General features: G+C 49.6%; 1 protein-coding gene across 1 annotated transcript; it reads left to right on the forward strand.

The window, feature by feature from the left end:
* The first annotated feature begins 15,011 nt into the window (after positions 1-15,011).
* LOC109171493 lies at positions 15,012-16,737 on the forward strand. Its single transcript, XM_019320526.1, has 2 exons — positions 15,012-15,159; positions 15,284-16,737. The coding sequence occupies exons 1-2, from the start codon at positions 15,012-15,014 to the stop codon at positions 16,735-16,737; spliced, it is 1,602 nt and encodes a 533-aa protein (XP_019176071.1).
* Positions 16,738-18,014: the final 1,277 nt, after the last annotated feature.

Genomic DNA, 18,014 nt, shown 5'->3' on the forward strand with positions numbered 1-18,014 from the left:
ATCGAACGTTGGTCGATGGGATCCGGAAGAAGCTTGAAGACATCCGAGGAAGCTGGGCGGACGAGCTTGACCGAGTCCTATGGGCTTATCGCACTACCCAGCGGCGAGCGACGGGGGAGAGCCCGTTCTCGCTCGCGTACGGCTTCGAGGCCAAGGTTCCAGTCGAAGTAGTCGAGCCCACCCACCGGGTTCGCACCTACTCAGATGCAGCGAACGAAGAGAATCTGCGGATCGAGAAAAATTTCCTAGAAGAAAGGAGAGAAGCCGTGAGTGCACGGATGGTTGAGTACCAACAGGCGGTGAAAAGATATCGTGACCGGAGGACTCGCCCGCGAACCTTCCAGGTTGGCGACCTCGTGTTACGCGATCGACAGGCCAGTCAGCCCACCGAAGGGGGCAAGTTTGCGGTTAAGTGGGAGGGGCCGTACCGTATTGCAGCGGTGGTCCAGGCCGGAACCTATAAGTTAGAGACTATGGAAGGCAAGCTCATAGATCGCATATGGAATGTCACCCATTGAAAAGGTTCTATCAGTAGAAAAGGATAGGCCGTGTACGTGCTCAAGGATTCCAAAAATCTAAATAAAGCACATGGGATACAGTTAATCGTCCCAGGGACTCGGCAAGAAAAGATAGGAAACAAGGGCACTGACCCTTAGACGTTTCCGAGAAAAAGCCTACAGGAGTCGCCTCGACTGAGGGACTCGGCGAGTATATATAGAAACAACGGGGCACTGACCCTAAACCGTTTCTGAGAAAAGAAAAAGCCTAATGGGTCACCTCGACCGAGGGACTCGGCGAGAAAGAGTTAGGAAACAAGGGCCCAGACCCTTAGTCATTTCCGTGAAAAAGCCAAAAGGAGTCGCCTCGACTGAGGGACTCGGCGAGTATATATAGAAACAACGGGGCACTGACCCTAAACCGTTTTTGAGAAAAGAAAAAGCCTAATGGGTCACCTCGACCGAGGGACTCGGCGAGAAAGAGTTAGGAAACAAGGGCCCAGACCCTTAGTCATTTCCGTGAAAAAGCCAAAAGGAGTCGCCTCGACTGAGGGACTCGGCGAGTATATATAGAAACAACGGGGCACTGACCCTAAACCGTTTCTGAGAAAAGAAAAAGCCTAATGGGTCACCTCGACCGAGGGACTCAGCGAGAAAGAGTTAGGAAACAAGGGCCCAGACCCTTAGTCATTTCCGTGAAAAAGCCAAAAGGAGTCGCCTCGACTGAGGGACTCGGCGAGTATATATAGAAACAACGGGGCACTAACCCTAAACCGTTTCTGAGATAGAAAAAGCCTAATGGGTCACCTCGACCGAGGGACTCGGCGAGAAAGAGTTAGGAAACAAGGGCCCAGACCCTTAGTCATTTCCTTGAAAAAGCCAAAAGGAGTCGCCTCGACTGAGGGACTCGGCGAGTATATATAGAAACAACGGGGCACTGACCCTAAACCGTTTCTGAGAAAAGAAAAAGCCTAATGGGTCACCTCGACCGAGGGACTCGGCGAGAAAGAGTTAGGAAACAAGGGCCCAGACCCTTAGTCATTTCCGTGAAAAAGCCAAAAGGAGTCGCCTCGACTGAGGGACTCGGCGAGTATATATAGAAACAACGGGGCACTGACCCTAAACCGTTTTTGAGAAAAGAAAAAGCCTAATGGGTCACCTCGACCGAGGGACTCGGCGAGAAAGAGTTAGGAAACAAGGGCCCAGACCCTTAGTCATTTCCATGAAAAAGCCAAAAGGAGTCGCCTCGACTGAGGGACTCGGCGAGTATATATAGAAACAACGGGGCACTGACCCTAAACCGTTTCTGAGATAGAAAAAGCCTAATGGGTCACCTCGACCGAGGGACTCGGCGAGAAAGAGTTAAGAAACAAGGGCCCCAACCCTTAGTCGTTTCCGTGAAAAGCCAAAAGGAGTCGCCTCGACTGAGGGACTCGGCGAGTATATATATAGAAACAACGGGGCACTGACCCTAAACCGTTTCTAAGAAAAGAAAAAGCCTAATGGGTCACCTCGACCGAGGGGCTCGGCGAGAAAGAGTTAGGAAACAAGGGCCCAGACCCTTAGTCATTTCCGTGAAAAAGCCAAAAGGAGTCGCCTTGACTGAGGGACTCGGCGAGTATATATAGAAACAACGGGGCACTGACCCTAAACTGTTTCTGAGATAGAAGAAGCCTAATGGGTCGCCTCGGTCGAGGGACTCGGCGAGAAAGAGTTAGGAGACAAGGGCCTGGACCCTTAGTCGTGCCTGCGGAAAAGCCTTAAAGAGTCGCCTCGACAGAAGGACTCGGTGAGCGGATAAGAGAGACTAGGTTAAAGGACAAAGCGTCGAGCTCGAGATAATACGAAAAGGAAGAGAAAAGGGGAATTTCATTAAAAAAAAAGGCCCGAAAAGGAGGCCAGCCTTAACAAAAGGGGGCTATCCCCAAACAGAACAGCCCTAGACTACGGGGGAGGGGGTGTCGACATCAATCCCTTCGACTTGGGCCCCTGCCGTTGGTCCAGTCAGGGGAACAGAAGAAGGGTCCTCGGCCTGAAGAGAGGACTCGGCGAGCTCAGGAGGTGTCGCTGAAGGAAGAGTTGCCGGATCAGAGGCTGCCGGAAGAGCTGCCGGATCCCCAGTCGCCGACTGTCCTTCAGTCGCCGGAAGAGCATCTATCACGGGCTTGAGGCCCCAGCTCTCGGGAGTGAAAGAGGAGTCGCGGACCAGCAAGGCATAATGGATCTCTGTCTGCGCCTCGCGAAAGCCGAGGCGATAGTCGCGCTCGCCCAAGTCCAGGAGGAACTCGTCACCATCCGGCGTCGACAGCCACTCCTTAGCAATCTCTTTTTGGCGAGCCTCTATCGCCGCCTTCACCTCCGCCTCGAAGGCGGCCGACTTCTTGTACTCCTCAACAGAGGTCGCAGCAATCGTCGCCACCTTGTCTCGCTCCTCCTCCCACTGACGAGTAACCCTCAGCATCTCAGAGTTGTGCACCTCCACCACCTTGAGGTGCTTCGCCTGCTCTTCCAAAAAGGCCTCCTCCGTCTGACACAGCTTGTTGGACATAGACCGCATGTCGGTCAAATAGTTCTACAGCCGCTTACTCATCTCCATCTGGAAGGTGAGGTTCTGCGAAACAGACACGAGTCAGGTAATGAAAGGAAAGGACGAAGGGAAGGTCAAGTGGGAAACACTTACGCGGTACGATTAGCGCAGTGAGGCCTCGAGGATGTACCCGTCCCCCAGAGCATGAGTCGCCTCCACGTCCTTAGGTAGAAGGACGTTAGCACACCACTTACGGACAGAGGAGGTGCCCATCCAGATCTGGGCATCCTCCTCTACCTCATGGCACAGCCGGATCCTTTTGGGAGCCGACTCGTCAGTTTGAACGGCCGGGCGCTTAGAGCCGGAGCTCTCTGTCTGAGGAGGAGGTGGCTGTCGAGTGGGCGACACCACTGGCGACGGAGTCAGATCTACCACGTTTTGAGGAGGAGGAGGAGTTGGCCTGGGAGCCGGAGACGGTAGAGAGGAAGAGGCAGCAGCAGTACCGGAAGAGCGTTGGATCAGCCGACGCCTCATCTTTTCGGCTCTGTCTGCCATCTCGGGAGTCGGTTCAGCCGCCTCGTCGGAGCTGGAGGAGTCGGAGTCGTATGGACCTGTAAAAAGGAAAGAGAAAGCATGAGGTGTTCCGAGTCGGAATATGGCGAGATAGGAAAAGAATGAGGGGTAACGAAGACTACCTACGGTGGCCGCACCCTCCGGCAGCAAGCCACGCTTAGCCATGGCCCGGACTCGGGACCAGTACTTGACGGAGTACGGCCCGAAGCCCTTCAAGAACTCGCCGCCCAAGACCGCATCGTCGGAAGGAACGACACGTCGAGGACAAGGCTTGAACAGAGCGGCCGGCCACAGGGTCGGAAAAGTAAAAGAAGAAAGGGCAGGGCGGACGAAGAAATAAAGGAGCTTCCAATCCTTGATGGAATCGGACAGCCCCTCGAAAAGCTGTCGCCCCGGGCGAGCGGCGACTTGAACAAAGCCCGGCGAGTGCGAGCCAACCTTGTTTACGGTAAAAAGATACCGGAACAGGTCGAGGTCCGGCTCGCACAACCACCAGTGGCAGAGATTGATGAAACAAGTAAGGAGTCGGTGAGAATTGGGCACTAATTGGCCCGGAACCAAGTTATAATGGCGGTAAAAAAGAGAGAGAAAAGGACATGGAGGAACTCGGAAGCCAAAGGCAACCGAGTGTAGGTGAATACCGACACAACCCTCGGGTGGGTCGTAAATTTGCCGGCCCTCCGGGGCAAGGACTACGGCCGAGGGCCCAAGAAGATACTGGGCCATCTCCAGATCCGCCGCAGTAGCGACGGACGGCGGCCCGGAGGGGCGGACGATTGGATCGAACTTGCCCCGCGGCCGTATAACGCCGCCTGGCAGAGCCGCCACCGTCGTCAGAGGAGCGGGGCTCAGCGGAGTAACCGCCCCCGAAGAAGAGGGGGTCGGAGGAAGAGAAGATGTCGATGGAACGTCCGAGGGAAGTTCCATACGACGGAGGGAAGACATCAATGGAACGTCCGCCGGAAGTTCCATACGACGAGGAGGAGAAGAGGAAGACGAAGAAGGAGAAGAAGAAGAGGGAGAGGTCGCCTCGGTGTTGTCAACCGAGTAACGACGAGAAGAAGAAGAATGTGAGGAAGAAGACATTACCTAGGTCAGGAAGGAAATTGGAGGAGGAACAGAGTGGCCGGAGAAGCTCGAAGTTGAAACTGAAAGGGAAGACTGGAGAAGAGAGTGGAAAAAGAGACGAAGTGGTTATTTGAAGGGTAGGAATTTCAAAGGGCGGCCACGTGCCACCTTCTCGTTGGAGGGGCTGGAGGTGATGAGACGTGAAGGGACGCCGTATTTAATGCCTCAAAAGGCGGGGCGACGGTTCAGGTCTAGGGTTAGCCCACAGACGGCGCGTCTGCCCTAGGCTAGGGTCGAACGTCACGTGACCCGGCCTGCTAAGCCGGAAGCCCGTAGTGGGCCATGGCCTCTGAGCCCACAAGATACGAGCTGGAAGCTTCTAGAAGCAACCCGGTAGAACCCGGCTCATCAAATGAAATCGGCCGAGCTCACGAAGAAATTCCTGTCGCGGGGTCGGCGATCAGACTCGGCGACTCCCTCGGCAGGAGGATCTCGCCATAGCAAGACTAGGGGTCAGTCTCATAGATCCGAGGTCGGGCGACAAAATAGTAAGAAATTGTGAGGTCGGATAGAAAAGCACACTGTTTATTCAAATCAATACGAAGATTACAAGGCCCAGAACTCGGCCGGTGCAAACTACAAGAGAAAAAACAGAGTCATGGCTTGGCTTCCTTCTCTGTCGACGAGCGGGCAGCCGGAGGACCCTCTAGAAAGTATTGGGGGCAGAATGGTAGAGGACTCGGCTCAGGCTCTGGCATCTCGTCCAGATACACGGCCGGCTTCCCATCGTCAATCATTTGTAAAGGCCTCTCCAGAGCGCTCGGCGACATGGCAACGCCAAAAAGCGGAGGAACCTCCCACACCTCTTCCTCCTCGGGAGCAGGATTCCCGACCTCTGGCCCGGGATCCTCCACCACAGGCTCCATCTCCACATCGATAGACTCCCCACACATCAGGTCCAGCATGTCCGGAGGCACCACGATGGGGTCTGAAGCCGAGTCGCCCACCAGATGACCTCCGCTAGCCAGCCTTTTCTGCCTCAACTGCTCCAGTCGAGCATGCTCCTTGTTGCGAATGGACCAGCGGCGATCACCATCCCTGTGACTCATAGCGCCGTGCTTTCGCAAAATGAAGAGTGTTGCGATTTGCATCAACTGTGAAGGGCCTTTATATAGCCCAGGAAAGGCGGATATCTAGGCGATAATTACGGAGGAGACTGGCATAATTGAGCCGGATTGGACGGATGATGAGAATCTTTGTCAGAGACTAGTTCCATCAGATCCGCCCGGGAAGAGCAAGATTCGCACGCCAACATAGAAAAGATTGGATTTACCCGAGCTATGGGGAATCTTGCAGGTGTCAGACTGAAAAGAACCTGACGATGTGACTGACTCCTTGACCAGTCGTCCGGATAGGTACGCAACAAAATACGACAAAAAATAGGGCAAGACGAAAATAGCGCTTTTATTATTATTATGGAAAAGGAGGGTACAAGCAGCAAGGAGCTTATTACAAATAGGGAATACGAAAATGCTCCTAAAAAAAAGATTCCTCCGAGCTATGACCGACCCCGGTACATGAGGTCACTCGCCAGGCGAGGAAGAGTCGCCCCCAAAGAATCCCCCCGATGGTCCAGGGGGAGAGGGGCAGAACGAGTCCCAGAAAGCTGGCATGAGCGGCGGCGCAATGGGTTCCTCATCATCCGGATACGCCTCCTGGTAGCGGGCGTAATCCTCGTCATCCATAAGGCCCGTGACCGGCCCGTCCAGGTCGTCCAGCGGGATAGAGAAAGTCATTTTGAAAGTCAATTGTTCAGGGACGGCCACCTCCACGAAGGATCCATCTTGAGAAGTCACCCTGGCGGTTGCTGGAGTCGGCGGACGAAGCAAAGGCGGCACGACTTCTCGCTGAGGTGGGGTCGGCGGCTGAGAAGCTGAGGAGGTGGCACCAGCAGGAGATCTCCGAGGAGCCGGACGAAAAGCTTTTTTCTTGCTTTCCCTCTCAGGTCGAGTCCGCTTAGAAGGCAGCGGACGCCGAGGAGACCCGAAGTCAATTCGCTTCCTTTTCAAGGGAGAGCGACCCATGATGAACTTGTGAAGATAAGAGAGAAGGAAGGAGGCCATTTATAGGTGCCAAGCCTAAATGAAAGAATCCCAACGGCTCCGCGAGATCCGGAGAGGATGGCTGATGATCCGGACGTTACAAGGGGCTATTTAGGGCACGGATACGGTAATTAAAGGAGGCGAGCGGTTGCTACTTTTCCAAACCCAGGGTGGAGGACCGGGTATGGAAAAGTGAGGAACTAGTTGATGGGGTAAGGACCCCGGCCCAAGAGATAGGGGCCCAAAGAAAATAGAAGTGGGCTAGCATCGAGAGGAGCCCAAAGAGCAGTCAGGCCGAGTCCAGGAGTCGGCCGAGGCCCAAGCCCAGGAAAGAACCCGGCTCGAGGAGCCGTTGAGGGCATTAAAAGGGTTCCTTTAAAAGAGAGCCGTTGAAGCATTGAAGACAGGACCCGGTCGGGCTGTTACAAGCCTAGGAGAGCCGTTGGTCGACCGAGTAATAGCGTCCAACGGCTTCATATCTTGATTAGCCTTGAAGTCGGTCATTAAGGGCCTTCAAGTCGGCAGAGGAGGAGCCACTATATAAAGGCTCCTCCATTCTTGTAAAAGGGGAACATTTTTCGGACACCCGGAAGAGGGGAGAATAACAAAGAATTTCCGAGCACTAACATTATCTTTGAGTTAGACAGATATATTATTGAGAGGTGTATCCTCCGACCAAAGGTTGTGTTGGACCTCCTTGGGCCCGAAAACCCTAAAACCATCAGCCGGCTTGGTTCATAATGTCATCCACCATCTTTGAATTCTCATATATCTCATCTTTAGTGGATCATTTCATTTTCCAGTCCATTTCCAACTTGCCATATTTGGGTGTTTACACTTGGTCAGGGCCGGTTTTTGGATTTTTGTGACCCTGTTCGAATAAATAAATAAGGCCCGACCAAAATTAATATCTATAAAACTAATACTGTAATTTTATTATCTAAATATATAACAAAAAAAAAATTATTCGCACATCGCACGGATAATTGGGCAATTATTTGCTCGAATTCAAGCAAGGATAACATAAAAAAAAAACATAATCGATACAACTCATTTCATCAATTGCACTATCTAATATTCGTTGTTATAATTTTAAGATTATAACAAATCTTTTCCGTGCAACGCGCAAGTAAAAATAGACATATTATGGAATAATAATAATAGTGTGCACAAGTTTTGAACCTTAGACCTCTAAGTTAAAATACAATAAATACATGTTTCTACCATTTCTTTATAAAGCCTTTCAAATTTAATTAAAAACTTTTAATTTTTATTTAGAAACTAACTAGGTAAAAATAAAATATTTAGCTTCTAAAATTTGGGGCCCTGTGCGGTAGCCCAACTTGCACAGCCCAAAATTCGGGCCTGCACATGGTCTTTTGTTTTTTTTCCAACATTTCTTTTTTAAAGCATTTCCAACATTTCTAGTAATGCAATTATCAACCATGGATCATTTAACATACTCATCTTCCAACTCTTCTAGATTACCCTTTGGTGACTTAATTATGCGCTCTAAATATAATCCCGGACAGGCCCGGATTTTGGGTTGTGCAAGCTGGGCTACTGCACAGGGCCCCAAATTTTAGAAGCTTAATATATTATTTTTACCTAGTTAGTTTAGAAATAAAAATTAAAAGTTTTTAATTAAACTTAAAAGGCTTTATAAAGAAATGGTAGGAACATGTATTTATTATATTTTGAGGTCTAAGGTTCAAAACTTGTGCACACTATTATTATTATTTCATAATATGTATATTTTTACCTGTGCGTTGCACGGAAAAGATTTGATATAATTTTAAAATTATAACAACGAATATTATATAGTGCAATTGATGAAATGGGTTGTATCGATTATGTTTTTTTTATGTTATCCTTGCTTGAATTCGAGCAAATAATTGCCCAATTATCCGTGCGATGTGCGGATAACTTTTTTTTGTTATATATTAAAATTACGATATTAGTTTTATAGGTTTTTTCTTCAAACATTTTCGCTTCTTCTTTGAAGAACTACTAGCTCTATTTACATTGTAGTATCTGTTCATATACTTTCTCAACCTACTGAAACACAAAGAGCCAATAACGCCTCCACTGAGGCTTGAACTCACAACCTTCAAAATGAAAATCCAACCGAAATACCATTAGACCACATAGTCCTGTTTTTATTATGATTATTATTGTTATAATAATAATTATTATTATTAAATTCTAATTATTATTATTATTATTATTATTATTGTTATAATAATAATAATAATAATAATTATTATTATTATTATTAAATTATTCTTATTATTATTATTATTATTATTATTATTATTATTATTATTATTATTATAATTAATTATATTCAACAACTGTAAACAATAATCAACTACTCCTTTGGATTATTAATTAATTAATTAATTAATGCTTAACGATGGGTAACTTTGTTGATTATTGTTTACCGTTGTGGAAAAGCATCCGGGAGCATTGAGATTAGATAGATCACATACTATATATAGCTCCATGCATGCATTAATATAATGGTCAAAATTGTAATCTTTCCTTACCTAATGCTTCATTTAAACTAATATAAATTGAGATATCCAATTGGGGACTAGAGCTTAATCCTTACGACTCATATTTTACATTTCAAGGAGGGTGGTGTTGATTCCCAACCTAATCACCTCCATAATCAGTAAAAAGTGAGTGAAAGATGGAAGAAAATGGGGGCAGGGGCCACCATGTGTGACATTGGCCGGCTTGGTTTATAATGTCATCCACCATCTTTGAATTCTCATATTCTCATCTTTAGTGGATCATTTCATTTTCCAGTCCATTTCCAACTTGCCATATTTGGGTGTTTACACTTGGTCAGGGCCGGTTTTTAGATTTTTGTGGCCCTATTCGAATAAATGAATAAGGTCCGACCAAAATTAAAATCTATAAAACTAATACTGTAATTTTATTATCTAAATATATAACAAAAAAAATTATTCGCAAATCGTACGCACATCGCACAGATAATTGGGCAATTATTTGCTCGAATTCAAGCAAGGATAACATAAAAAAAAAAACATAATCGATACAACTCATTTCATCAATTGCACTATCTAATATTCGTTGTTATAATTTTAAGATTATAACAAATCTTTTCCGTGCAACGCACAAGTAAAAATAGACATATTATGGAATAACAATAATTGTGTGCACAAATTTTGAACCTTAGACCTCAAAGTTAAAATACAATAAATACATGTTCCTACCACTTCTTTATAAAGCCTTTTAAATTTAATTAAAAACTTTTAATTTTTATTTAGAAACTAACTAGGTAAAACTAAAATATTGAGCTTCTAAAATTTGGGGCCCTGTGCGGTAGCCCAGCTTGCACAGCCCAAAATCCGGGCCTGCACTTGGTCTTTTGTTTTTTTTCCAACATTTCTTTTTTAAAGCATTTCCAACATTTCTAGTAATGCAATTATCAACCATGGATCATTTAACATACTCATCTTCCAACTCTTCTAGATTACCCTTTGGTGACTTAATTATGCGCTCTAAATATAATCCCGGACAAGCCCGAATTTTGGGCTGTGCAAGCTGGGCTACCGCACAGGGCCCCAAATTTTAGAAGCTCAATATTTTATTTTTACCTAGTTAGTTTAGAAATAAAAATTAAAAGTTTTTAATTAAACTTAAAAGGCTTTATAAAGAAATGGTAGGAACATGTATTTATTATATTTTGAGGTCTAAGGTTCAAAACTTGTGCACACTATTATTATTATTTCATAATATGTATATTTTTACCTGTGCGTTGCACGGAAAAGATTTGATATAATTTTAAAATTATAACAACGAATATTATATAGTGCAATTGATGAAATGAGTTGTATCGATTATGTTTTTTTTTTTATGTTATCCTTGCTTGAATTCGAACAAATAATTGCTCAATTATTCGTGCGATGTACGGATAACTTTTTTTGTTATATAATAAAATTACGATATTAGTTTTATAGGTTTTTTTTTTCAAAGATTTTCGCTTCTTCTTTGACGCCCAAAGGTTCTTTAAATGTTACTAGCTCTATTAGATTGTAGTATCTGTTCATATACTTTCTCAACCTACTGAAACACAAAGAGCCAATAACGCCTCCACTGAGGCTTGAACTCATAACCTTCGAAATGGAAATCCAATTCGGATACCATTATTAGACCACATAGTCCTGGTATTATTATGATTATTATTGTTATAATAATAATAATTATTATTAAATTCTAATTATTATTATTATTACTATTATTATTGTTATTATTGTTATAATAATAATAATAATAATAATTGATGGGGTAAGGACCCCGGCCCAAGAGATAGGGGCCCAAAGAAAATAGAAGTGGGCTAGCATCGAGAGGAGCCCAAAGAGCAGTCAGGCCGAGTCCAGGAGTCGGCCGAGGCCCAAGCCCAGGAAAGAACCCGGCTCGAGGAGCCGTTGAGGGCATTAAAAGGGTTCCTTTAAAAGAGAGCCGTTGAAGCATTGAAGACAGGACCCGGTCGGGCTGTTACAAGCCTAGGAGAGCCGTTGGTCGACCGAGTAATAGCGTCCAACGGCTTCATATCTTGATTAGCCTTGAAGTCGGTCATTAAGGGCCTTCAAGTCGGCAGAGGAGGAGCCACTATATAAAGGCTCCTCCATTCTTGTAAAAGGGGAACATTTTTCGGACACCCGGAAGAGGGGAGAATAACAAAGAATTTCCGAGCACTAACATTATCTTTGAGTTAGACAGATATATTATAGAGAGGTGTATCCTCCGACCAAAGGTTGTGTTGGACCTCCTTGGGCCCGAAAACCCTAAAACCATCACTGGCGCCGTCTGTGGGGATTGAAACGAAGAGTCACGTGTCCTCTTGAATGAGGCGAGCCCGAGGAACAACAGTCGAATCAGGAAAACTCCAGACATGGCAGGAAGCGAGGAACAGTCGAGCCGTCACGACAACGGACGGGAGGCCGACCTGAGAAGCCAGCTGAATAGGAGAAATGCTCGGAGCCAAGAAAACGAGACGACACCGCCGCCGACGCCGCAGATAAACCCGCAATTACCTCAGGTGCTGCTCACCCCGGAGCAGTTACGCGCAATCGGGCGCGCCTGCGCCGAAGCAAGCCTAGGAGTGAGAGAACAGTCCATCACTCGCCAGCCGCAACGCGAGTTGCAACCGCCTCAGAGGCCCGACAACCGGCAATTGAGCCGACGGGCTGAAAGCCAACCGGTACAATCCGTTCACTCCCGGCTAGGTCCCAGCGTTGGGCGTCGGTCGGCAAGGGAACGATTAGGCCGGAAGGAGCCCAGTCGTGCCCCGTTAGCCGCCCGCGACTGACAAGCTGCGCGAGAGAAGAGCCGAACCAAAAGAGCCAGGACTGAGACTCGTCGCGTGGAGCAACCTCCCCGCAACCCCGTCCAACCGGCTGAGTCTGAAGTCGGCGAAAGCACGGAATCCACGGGAAATCACACCCGGGAGAGGGTCGAAGTGGCTAACCTAGTACAGGAGGTGCGAAATCTGAAAGAACGGATGGAGGGAAAAGCCAAATCCCCAGGACGTACGTTGCTGACCGCCTTACCCTTCTCAGACGAGGTTATGGCTTTTAAGATACCGAGTGACTTCAAGTTCCCAGAACAAGCCACGTTCGATGGAACCGGCGATCCCCGCGAGCATTTGCTGAGCTATCAGGCCAAGATGCAGGTTTTGGGGGTACGAGACCCAGTTATGTGTCGTGCTTTCCTACCCACGTTGAAGGGGTCAGCACAAAGGTGGCTGGTGGCGCAGCCCTCAGGGTCGATTCACAACTTTGAAGAGCTGGCAGACCGCTTCATGAGCCATTACGTCGCTAATATTAAGCCACAAAAGGACCTAACTCACTTGGGTGACATCCGTCAAGACGAAGGCGAATCTTCGAAAACCTATCTGGCCCACTGGCAGAAAGAAATCCAGTCCATAGAAGAGGTCGAGGACCAGACGGCGCTCACCTTCTTCATCGAGTCGCTGCGGTCCGGCCAGCTGTACCGAGACCTGAGGGACAATCGGCCGGCCACCTACGCAGAAGCCATTCATATGGCCAACAAGAGGGCCAATACGGAGCAGGCTATGAAGTACAAGCGACAGCGCGAAGTCGGCGGATCTGCCAGCGGAAAGAGGACGCGAGCGGAAGCCAAAGAAAGGCGCCCGGACGTGGCTCGGCGACCCGAAGTTAGACGGCCGTACGACCGACCAGTGGTCCACGCCTATCGGCCGATCCCCGAGCGTCCGGTCCACGAGGTACAAGCGGTTGCCCCGCCTCCGCCTCCGCCGACCGACGATCGCGCGACAAACGAAGAGATAGGTAAGAACGCTAAGTATTGTCGTTATCATAAATCTTATACCCACAGTACGGAGGAGTGCTTCTACCTGAAGAAGATCATGGAGGGCATCATCCAGCAAGGAACCCCGCCTCCTAACCAGTGGAGGCGGAGGCCGGGCAGTCGAAGGGATGAGGAACCCGTCGCCGTTGCCGAGAGCAGTCGAGGCAAACAGCCGGTTCCCGAAGAGGAGGAGGCTCAGTGGCGCCAAAAACCGGTTATCAACATGATAGTCGGCGGGCCGGAAGGTGGTGATTCAGCGAACACCAGAAAAGCTTGGGCTCGGCAGTTGTACGTCGGGACAGTGTACGGGCGCGAGGAGAACTCCAAAAAGGTGTGTCGAGAGCCCATCGTGTTCACCGACAGAGACTTACCAGCCGGAGAAATACCGCATCGAGATGCGTTGGTTATAGCCATGGACGTCAACGGCATCGTCGTTCGGCGGATCCTGGTAGACACCGGGAGCAGCGTCAACGTGCTATATCTAGAAACTTTCACCAAAATGGGGCTGACTCGAGAACAGCTGAACCCCGTCAAAACCCCCCTCGCCGGCTTCACAGGGGACTCGGTGGAGGCGGAAGGGTCGATCACACTCCCAATGGAGATTGGCACGTACCCGGACGTACAGAAACTCCGCATGAAATTTATTGTGGTAGACCTGGCCTGCTCGCATAACGCGATCCTTGGCCGACCGGGTCTTGAGGATTTAGGAGCCTTGATCTCAATTGGGCATCTCTGCCTGAAATTCCACACACCGAATGGAGTAGGCACGGTACGCTGTGACCGAAAGGCCGCCCGCGACTGCTATCTGCAGGCATGCAGAGGGATGGGCAAACGCGAGATGCAGATCCATGAGATCACTGAGAGGCCCCCGAAGAAGACGATACTACCTCGCCCAGAGCCTGCTGTCGAGTTGGAGGAAGTCGAGATCGACTCTGCATGGACGGACCGACGGGTCCGAAATGGAGTCGGCCTCTCCGAGATATTGAAAAAAGAAATTGTAAAGGTGCTCCGGGAGCACCGGACGGTTTTCACCTGGGGCCCAGAGGACATGCCTGGCGTCGACCGATCAATCATATCGCACAAACTCGCCGTAGATCCGGAGCACCGACCGGTCGTACAGAAGAAACGATACCTAGCCAACGACCGAAGGGAATTTGTGAAGAAGGAAGTTGGCACGCTACTAGCGGCCGGGCACGTCCGCGAGGTTAAGTACCCGGAATGGTTGGCCAATGTGGTCCTCGTACCCAAGCCCCCGGCGTGGCGAATGTGCGTGGACTATACCGACCTTAATAAGGCTTGTCCGAAAGACCCGTTTCCCCTACCTCGGATCGACCAGTTAGTCGACGAAACGGCCGGGTCGGCGCTACTAAGTTTCATGACGCCTTCAGAGGGTACCATCAAATATTTATGCACCCGGCGGATGAGGAGAAGACCGCCTTCTTGACGCCGGACGGAGTTTACTGTTATCGAGTCATGCCCTTCGGGCTTAAAAATGCCGGGGCTACGTACACCCGAATGGTCGCCCGGTTGTTCCAACATCTGCTTGGGAAATCGATGGCTGCGTACGTCGACGATATGCTCGTCAAGGGCCGGGAGGAGGATAAGCATGCGAAGGACTTGGCCGACTGCTTCAAGGTAATGATGAAATACAACCTTCGGCTAAACCCCAAAAAGTGCGCGTTCGCCGTCCAAGGTGGCAAATTCTTGGGCTACATGGTCACCAAACGAGGCATCGAGCCTAATCCGGAAAAAGTACAGGCCATCATCGACATGCAGCCTCCTACAACCGTCAGGGACCTACAACGGCTGACTGGCTGATTGGCCGCCCTTAGCCGCTTCTTGAGCAAAGAGGCGGATAAGACCGTACCTTTCTTCGAAGCCATGAAGAAGAAGGAGGGATTCGCTTGGACTGCCGAATGCCAACAATCGTTTGAGGAGTTGAAACAGTACCTCTCAACGCCCCCAGTGCTGTCTACCCCCCAGGTGGGCGAGCCTTTATTCTTGTATCTCGCCGCCTCAGCCAAAAGCAGTGAGTTCGGTGTTGGTCCGAGAGGAGGACCGAGTCCAGCACCCGGTTTATTACGTAAGTCGCTCGCTGAAGGCCGCTGAGACGCGGTACACCGTTTTAGAAAAGATTGTGTATGCATTGGTAGTCACCGTGCGCAAGCTGGCACCCTATTTCCAAGCCCATACCGTTCGAGTTTTGACAGACCAGCCGCTCGGAAGCGTGCTAAGAAACCCCTTGTCCTCCGGCCGACTTGTAAAGTGGGCCGTAGAGTTGACTCAGTACGGGATTGAGTACCAACCCCGGCCTTCCATTAAGGGTCAAGCCTTGGCCGACTTCCTGGTCGAATGCACCGCAAGTGAGGAGGAAAAAGAACACGCCTCGGAGAGCTGCCCAGGCGAGTGGTGGGAAATGCACACGGACGGAGCATCGAGTCGACAGCACTGTGGAGGCGATGTCATGCTCATCACTCCGGAAGGATTCCGGCTATATTACGTTCTGAGATACCGGTTCTCGACATCAAAAAATCAGGCCGAGTACGAAGCGGTATTAAACGGCATCCGACTCGCCAAGGCCCTAGGAGTCGAGCGGCTGCGAATCAAGACTGACTCCAGACTGGTAGTCGGACAGATCTCGGGTGCGTGTGAAACTAAGAATGCGAGGATGGTACTATACAAAGAGCGTGCGGTCGAAATATTAAAAGGGTTCGGGGCTTACGAGATAGAGTACATACCTCGAGCGGACAACATGGAAACTGACTTATTGTCCAAAATTGCCCTGGAAGGGGTACCGGACCACCTGATAAAAATTTGCCAGAAGGAGGAGCTACATCGGCCGAGTGTTGGAGAGACACCACCGGAAGTCCAGCAAGTAGATATCGAGGAATGGGATCGAGGAAAAAATCCCGAAATGTTCTGGATAGAGGATATCCGGCGATTCGTAGAAAAAGGCGAGTTGCCGGAGGACCCGGGAGTCGCCGCGAGAGTTCGACGAAAAGCCCCTTCCTTCCGGATCGTCGACGGACAGCTATACAAACGGTCGTTCGGAGGACCCTTACTAAAGTGCCTGCTTAGACCTGAGGCCGAGAAAATAATGGACGAGGCTCATAGAGGCATTTGTGCCGCGCACCAGGGCGCCCACACGCTCGCCCGGAAGCTAGTCGTCCAGGGGTATTATTGGCCGACCATGATGCGAGACTACGTCGAACGGGTGTCCAGGTGCGGCGTCTGTCAAGCATTCGCCAGGAAGAACACCCGACCGGCCACCTTTTATACACCGGTCACCACTGCTATCCCCTTCGCCAAGTGGGGAATAGACTTGTTGGGGCCATTGCCCGTCGCCCCGGGAGGTCTGAAGTTTTGCGTCGTGGCTATCGACTATTTCACCAAATGGGTCGAGGCGGAACCATTGGCTACCATCACTGAGTACCAATGTCGACGTTTTCTGTGGAAAAGGGTGATATGTCGCTTCGGCCTGCCCGAGCACATCGTCAGCGACAGTTTGACTGCCAGGCCTTCGCCGACTTCTGCCGCCGACACGATATCAAGCATACCAAGGTATCGGTGGCGTACCCACAAGCCAATGGGCAGGTCGAGAATGTGAATCGAACGTTGGTCGATGGGATCCGGAAGAAGCTTGAAGACATCCGAGGAAGCTGGGCGGACGAGCTTGACCGAGTCCTATGGGCTTATCGCACTACCCAGCGGCGAGCGACGGGGGAGAGCCCGTTCTCGCTCGCGTACGGCTTCGAGGCCAAGGTTCCAGTCGAAGTAGTCGAGCCCACCCACCGGGTTCGCACCTACTCAGATGCAGCGAACGAAGAGAATCTGCGGATCGAGAAAAATTTCCTAGAAGAAAGGAGAGAAGCCGTGAGTGCACGGATGGTTGAGTACCAACAGGCGGTGAAAAGATATCGTGACCGGAGGACTCGCCCGCGAACCTTCCAGGTTGGCGACCTCGTGTTACGCGATCGACAGGCCAGTCAGCCCACCGAAGGGGGCAAGTTTGCGGTTAAGTGGGAGGGGCCGTACCGTATTGCAGCGGTGGTCCAGGCCGGAACCTATAAGTTAGAGACTATGGAAGGCAAGCTCATAGATCGCATATGGAATGTCACCCATTGAAAAGGTTCTATCAGTAGAAAAGGATAGGCCGTGTACGTGCTCAAGGATTCCAAAAATCTAAATAAAGCACATGGGTTACAGTTAATCGTCCCAGGGACTCGGCAAGAAAAGATAGGAAACAAGGGCACTGACCCTTAGACGTTTCCGAGAAAAAGCCTACAGGAGTCGCCTCGACTGAGGGACTCGGCGAGTATATATAGAAACAACGGGGCACTGACCCTAAACCGTTTCTGAGAAAAGAAAAAGCCTAATGGGTCACCTCGACCGAGGGACTCGGCGAGAAAGAGTTAGGAAACAAGGGCCCAGACCCTTAGTCATTTCCGTGAAAAAGCCAAAAGGAGTCGCCTCGACTGAGGGACTCGGCGAGTATATATAGAAACAACGGGGCACTGACCCTAAACCGTTTTTGAGAAAAGAAAAAGCCTAATGGGTCACCTCGACCGAGGGACTCGGCGAGAAAGAGTTAGGAAACAAGGGCCCAGACCCTTAGTCATTTCCGTGAAAAAGCCAAAAGGAGTCGCCTCGACTGAGGGACTCGGCGAGTATATATAGAAACAACGGGGCACTGACCCTAAACCGTTTCTGAGAAAAGAAAAAGCCTAATGGGTCACCTCGACCGAGGGACTCGGCGAGAAAGAGTTAGGAAACAAGGGCCCAGACCCTTAGTCATTTCCGTGAAAAAGCCAAAAGGAGTCGCCTCGACTGAGGGACTCGGCGAGTATATATAGAAACAACGGGGCACTAACCCTAAACCGTTTC

This window comes from Ipomoea nil, unplaced genomic scaffold, assembly GCF_001879475.1.
Source record: "Ipomoea nil cultivar Tokyo-kokei standard unplaced genomic scaffold, Asagao_1.1 scaffold0319, whole genome shotgun sequence".
Lineage (NCBI taxonomy): Eukaryota > Viridiplantae > Streptophyta > Magnoliopsida > Solanales > Convolvulaceae > Ipomoea > Ipomoea nil.